General features: G+C 41.8%; 1 protein-coding gene across 1 annotated transcript; it reads right to left on the bottom strand.

Annotated features, from left to right (window-relative positions):
- Positions 1 to 429: 429 nt before the first annotated feature.
- On the bottom strand, positions 430 to 6097 carry LOC311111549 (F-box only protein 22-like). The gene is made up of 7 exons (XM_084154301.1): positions 5928 to 6097; positions 5228 to 5360; positions 4385 to 4472; positions 4049 to 4147; positions 3154 to 3306; positions 2642 to 2807; positions 430 to 2274 (listed from the first exon to the last, which is right to left on the bottom strand). Exons 1-7 carry the CDS (start codon positions 6056 to 6058, stop codon positions 1881 to 1883), a joined length of 1164 nt encoding a protein of 387 aa, XP_084010427.1. The 5' UTR covers positions 6059 to 6097; the 3' UTR covers positions 430 to 1880.
- Positions 6098 to 6298: the final 201 nt, after the last annotated feature.

Raw genomic sequence — 6298 nt, 5'->3', positions numbered from 1 at the left:
AGGGGGGTGAATACTTTCGCAAGCCACTGTATACTGAACTGTGTTGTCTAATGAACATAATGAAAGTGTATAAGGTGACAATGTTCCTAAAATATCTGCTATAAAGCAAAGTTAGTTATCCAGATGAAAACCTTAGCAGAGTGTATAGTATTATTTGGGAAAAGTTAGGTCACAGAAAACTATGAACAGTGATCTTCCATTTCCCCCATTAAAGAGTATCAGGAGAATAGCCTGTATGCTATGCTGCAAAGTTCTACCTTACCATAGCTTATTCTAAACAAAAAAAAGAAGTAAGCAATCAAACCCATTTAGCCAAACACATAGGTTGGTAAAATTGCACATTCATCTCCAAAGAACTGTTTTGAACTTCCACATCTTTTTTCATATGTTCATACCTTCAGAAAACAAAACAAATACTGTCATAAGGAATGTCTTCAGAATTATAATATGTTCGTAAATTCAATGAATGAAGCAGAATATTGTACAGAATCCCGACTACAAAACTATGTTTGTACACACAAATCATATAATAGCGGGAATACCCTGTTGGAGAGTGGAACACGTAAAATAATAACATGAATTTTAAAACCATCAGTTCCAATGAAGCAAGAAATATGACCTTACAAGGTAGTATGAACGACACAGCAGAGAGAAAGATTCTGTCTAAACCACGGAATCCATTTGAGTAAATAGAACTAGTGAGGCAATTCCACGTTAACAGAATGACAGCACCAACAGCACAAAGCCTCTTTCTGTTACCAAACTTTGCATCTGCACTGTTCTTCAAGTATATGTTTTTGTAAAATTTTCTGTGGAATTTGTCAAAAGTCATCCTTGTGCATAGAGTTGTATGGTTTGTTAAACTTTGCAATCATTGGTTTTTGTTTGACATACATTTTCAAGTGAAACATCTGAGTCTCAGCATCACTCTATTACCATGGAATTGCCCAGTGTGTGAAATAGTCTTCTAAAAGGTAGTAGGAACAGGCCTTGATTTAATTGCATTTCAAAAAGGTTTTCTCCATATCTAACACTAAAAGAGGGGCATGTGTCAAAGCACATACAGGAGAAAACATTGAAATCAAGACAAACTAAATTTTTCTCAAAGGTTCAAAACATGTTCCTTTCCTTATCTTCCTAAATAAAAAGTGCCTGATCGGTATTCTCAACAATTATTTATAATAATTAATAACAATTATATTTGTTAATTGGGTAACAAAAGTGTTGGTAACTTTTCACCACAAGGTATAAGAAACCATCTGGTCAAGATTATTAGTTAGTTTCAGTTATATGTTTTGAATATGTGCATAACATTTGGGGAGTAATGTTTTACATGGGGAAGTCCACTGTATTATTTTGTAACAGAGGACTGAGATGAATGGACAGTATTTTCTTCTCTGATTCCCATCAGCACCTTGTTAAACTCACTAACATATCAGCAATATTTCCTATTCAAGTTTCAAACTGATCAATGCATGATCAAGTAAGTATTTGCTTCTATCGCAGCAGATAAAACATTGCATTTCCCCCCCAAAATTGACAAACTTAAAACTTTACATTGGGAAAAGTTGAACACAACTGAAAGAAAGACATCTACATGCTGTAATCCACTTCAAACACCATCACATACCACCATCGCTGAGAGATAACAAGAATGTTGTTGATCCTGATCGCTAGTCTGACCTAGACACCAGGGTTGTATTCATTAGGGCGCACAGTTTCAAAACATTTTGTGACGTAAAACGGGTGTTTCTTATTGGGCCAGTTAAGATAGTACCTCTCCGCTTCATACGGTTTTCTTCTGTGTCGTACCTAATCAATAGGAACCTGAAGTGAACAAAACAAACTGCAGTTTGAATGTAAATACGACCATCGACTCCTCAGCCAAGGTGAACTAGGGTCATAACAGTGGTGTATCCATGCTGCAGACTGTCCGTATCCGTGTCACACAGAGTATAGTCCTCCTTCACGATACGATCACACCCGATCTCCCCGTTACCAAAGAAGCCAAACAGTGGGATGTTGGGGAACACCTTGCGGAATGTGTCAGCCTCCACGTTACGCTGGTTGTTGTAATAGTTGTGTCCGCGGCCCACGCAGGCGAACATGAAGCCCAGGGTGTTCCTCTCTGGGAGGTTGGCGGCTTTCAGCCTCCGGATGGTGGCCTCGGCTTCCTTGGGGCTGCTCACGTCCTGCTCCAGGAGAACACTGGCCCCCTGGACCCTGGGACCGCTCAGAGCCAGACCCACCACGCCGTACGACCCCTGGCCACAGCTACAGAGAAAGACAGACCACAGTCACATAGCTGTATAGTAATACACTGAGCTAAACCCTAACCCTGGGACCGCTCAGGGCCAGACCTACCCCGTCACACGTTCCCCAGCAACAGTTACAGAGAAAGACGGAGGGACAGACAAAAACAAAGTCACAGCTGCATAGTAAGAGTAGGGATTCCCAAACGTTTCATGTCGAGGCCCTCTGAATATGATGAGCATCCGGCTGAGGACCCCCACCACCTTAAAAAATATGTTTTGCCGCTGGGTAGATTACTAGGAGGTCGCAATAAAATGACCCCCTGTTTGGGAACTCCTGACCTTTCTCAGCATTGAAAAGAACAGTTGCAGATCACTCAGGTACTCACCACTCTCTTTCAGGGGAGAAGACATTCTCCACATGGCCCCCAGCGATGAGAGCCTTGCTGCGTGCCAAAGGCTCCAGGACCTGGTTGAGGAAGCGGGCCGCTCCAGGTTTGTAGGCCTCATAGCCAAACAGCAGCACCACACGCAGATCAGGGTTATTCACCAGCCCTGAGGGGACAGGATGACAACAAAGAGAGTTCAGAGAGATAATCATATTATGGTGGACGGTTGGCTAGAGCCAAGGATGTGTTTAGCATACTGTAGACATGTTTGTTGCCATCTCTTTTCTGTAAATATTGGTATTTATCACTCACACTCATACACTAATCCTAGTATCAACTTTACACTGCAGGGTTTGTATTGGGCTAGAACAAGACCTGCACTGACACTTGAAAATACAAGACAGTACTGACCAGCTTAATGGTTGACTGTGGTACCCTTATGTGGGAGAGCGGAGCAAGGTATATTTCTGAACTGGTCATCATAACTTCAACTCCCAGTCGGTCACACCAACCTGCTTCCTCCAGGTGTGACTCTGAGATGGTGCGCTTGCAGAAGTGAAAGGGGCGGATGTCCACTCCCTCCATCCTAGGGAACATGATAGCGTAGCCAGCCTCTCCTTCTTGGAACTCCTTCGGTGGACCCGAGTGGGAGCCACTGGGGGTTACTGTGGGGGAAGATGAAAAGACACTCAGCAACTCTTGGGAGGAATAAAAAATATCTATGTTTTATGGTTAAAACCAACACGTTTTGGTAAATGCCTTCTTCAGGGTTACTGTGGGAAAAGGTAAACGGACAAATCATACTGTCAACCAATGTCCTATTTCCTTATATTGGTAATTTATCACTTGTATGATGTACATTTAAAGTAGTTAGCTAGCTAACCTTAATGCATTTTAACATATTGCATTGCTTTCCACCTATCTGGTTCTCTGAGCACTCAATCTATGTGACTAAACACCATTTAACAAATAACAAATCAATATTACCAAGCTAGATTTTTAGTTCACGAGCAGAGATACTATCTGCATACTTGGTTGATGAAGTGTCACTTCTCTCTAGGTTAGTGAATATATAGAGGAATACAGAGCACAGATCCTGTTGTCAGTCCTGGAAGACTAGGCTATCGATCGACATAAGAGTCCCCATGCTTCCCTTCCTAGCTCCAAAGCAGAGCAGAGCACCTTATGCTAATAAGGCAGGGGGAGATTAATGTGGACCATCCCCTGTTGACAGGTGACGCATTCATCTGTGATATTATTAATCTGTGAATTATGGCTAGCTATCGGAGGTTAGTGTTGAAGGAAAATGACGTGTTATAACATATTATAATACATGAAGTAGTTACCACACAGTGTTCTGGTTATTAGGGATTAGGAAGGGAAATATGAAAATACTGTGGTTCTTACAGACGACGCCAGGAGTAGCGATGCCCATGATGTCACATCCATTGGGGAACAGCCTGTTCAGTTCCTCCACTGAGTCTGGACTGTGGTGGGTCTTGCGTGCTGCAAGAGGGGATACAGGTCAAAACATGCCTTACATTTAGATTGTTACTGACCGAGTCTCTAGTATAAGCAGCAGGTTTCACAACTTGGCCTACAACTTTTAACAACTTACAAGTGTTTAGTAACATAAACTAAATGGAAGTTAGCTAGTAGATAAGAGGCCACTGTACTTTTTACTTCTCGGACCTGGATTAATACAGTGTGCTTTATTACAGAGTAGTAAATGTAACGTCTTACCCTTTTTCTGCTTGTAACAAGAGTCTTGTCCACTGACGGTCTCGCTGTCCACCATAACCAAGACTGTTTTGGGCAGCAGGTATACATTCTGCAAACATTAAGAGAGAAGTGTTTCTACAGTGTTCAATAATGTCTGACTCCACATACTGCACACAGACTGTCTTCCACTGTTACACTGTAGGTGCCAGGCTATAACTTTACTGTGTTCTACTAGCCTACTTGTAGGACTGTAGCAACAGCATACAGAAAGATATGCATTATGTAGAACAAACATGCCTCTGGCTAATCTCGGTTAACCCAGAACTAAAGTCTTGCCTAATTGGTCAGATGCTCGATTAAGTTCTGGGTCTGTACATGTTAAGAGAAGAGATGCTAGAACGAGGAGTGGAACCGGATTGAGGAGATCCACCCTCTCTCTTTGCAAGTTACGTGCAAATATATGGGCCAAATGTCCCCTCCCCTTCCAAAATTAGAAGAATGCTAACACCTGCGAAATCTTGATTTGTCCAAATATAAAACCAGTGAGGAAAAACCCAAGCACCGGAACTATTGCTGCTCGTTATCAATCAGTGCTCATAGTATAATGACAGATCTACGGTACCATTTACAGTTGAAGTCTAAGTTTACATACACCTTAGCCAAGTACATTTAAACTCAGTTTTTCACAATTCCAATGACAGATCTACGTACCATTTATGTTTATGTAGTCTGTACACGAGAGATTACTCTCTGGCATGCAATCATGTCTGTTCTATTCATGACACTTCTATCAATAACTTATGAATGTCCTCCTGAAAGAGACCCTGTTGTAATGTCTTGTGTATTTTCAGTAGTCAAACTGACCTCCACTTCTTCAGCCAGGCTGTGGCAGAGAGCATGGCCGTCATAGTTGGACGGTCCAGAGGCAGACACCCACGTCAACTTCTGCTGGACCCTCAGTACTCTCCGTGCACAGTTCATCCACAGTCTGCAAACACTGCACAATAAGGAAGACAGTCGTCGTTAGCTCTCACTCATCCTGGCATGACAAGGAAGTTGGCTAAAGAACATGATACCTACGACCAGTCTAGGGATAACTAGCTAACGTTAGCTAGATTCCAAGCTTTCTTAGGTTAGCTAATTTAGCTAATTTATCAGTCAGACACTAATCTGTAATACAATAATTATTACTAACATAAACTGTTGTGCTACATGTTAGCTAACTAGCGTTTGCTAGTCTCACATGGCTGCACGCCTATTTTGCAAGCAAAGCGTATACAGTTGACATACACATTTAGTGTAGATTGCTAGTTAGCTACATATCTTCAGCTCCAGTCCTGTTTAGAACTTGAAACGTGCATTGTTGATAAAACACTGTGCTGGCTAACGTTAGCTAGCTAGCTGACTGTGGCTAATCGGTCAGTGTTAATAGGAATCCTTGGGACGTCCCTACCCTAAACCCTAAAAGGGGGGATATGGACGTCCCAATGATTCCAGATAGCACACACCGTGGCTAATCTAGCTAGCTAACTATCTAACGTTAGCTAGCTAGCTAGTCACTTACCACGCAATTTGGAGCAGCGATTTGGTTGGTACAAACGTCAAAATTCTCTCCACTACTTCTGCCACATTACTGAGTATATATTCTGCCGTGCTTTCATCTGAAACGCCAGAAAAATCTGTATTTCCATCCATATTTCCTTCTCAAGATCTTGGCAGCTAGCTACGGACTTGTCTTTTGACCTTTCGCTAATGTAAATTGCATAGCTAAATATCGAAAGCAGTTTTCGGGAGAAAATACACTATTACTGCCACCTAGTGGTGAGTACACTTTATCTGCCTAGAATATACATAGTATATATCTATATTTTGTGCCATATATTCATGGCTTAAATTGTCAGTACATTGGCATTTGAGCAATAATTGTCCTCATAA

The sequence above is a fragment of the Coregonus lavaretus genome (assembly GCF_964263955.1).
Source record: "Coregonus lavaretus genome assembly, chromosome: 37".
Lineage (NCBI taxonomy): Eukaryota > Metazoa > Chordata > Actinopteri > Salmoniformes > Salmonidae > Coregonus > Coregonus lavaretus.
This window is presented reverse-complemented; position numbering and strand designations above follow the sequence as displayed.

Excerpts from the sequence above, each read along its gene's own strand:
- LOC311111549 (XM_084154301.1), bottom strand. The coding sequence starts at position 6,058 with ATGGATGGAAATACAGATTTTTCTGGCGTTTCAGATGAAAGCACGGCA. Across the intron at positions 4,473-5,227 it reads GCCTGGCTGAAGAAGTGGAG|AATGTATACCTGCTGCCCAA; the intron begins GTCAGTTTGACT and ends TAATGTTTGCAG. Across the intron at positions 2,808-3,153 it reads GTCACACCTGGAGGAAGCAG|GGCTGGTGAATAACCCTGAT; the intron begins GTTGGTGTGACC and ends CTGTCCCCTCAG.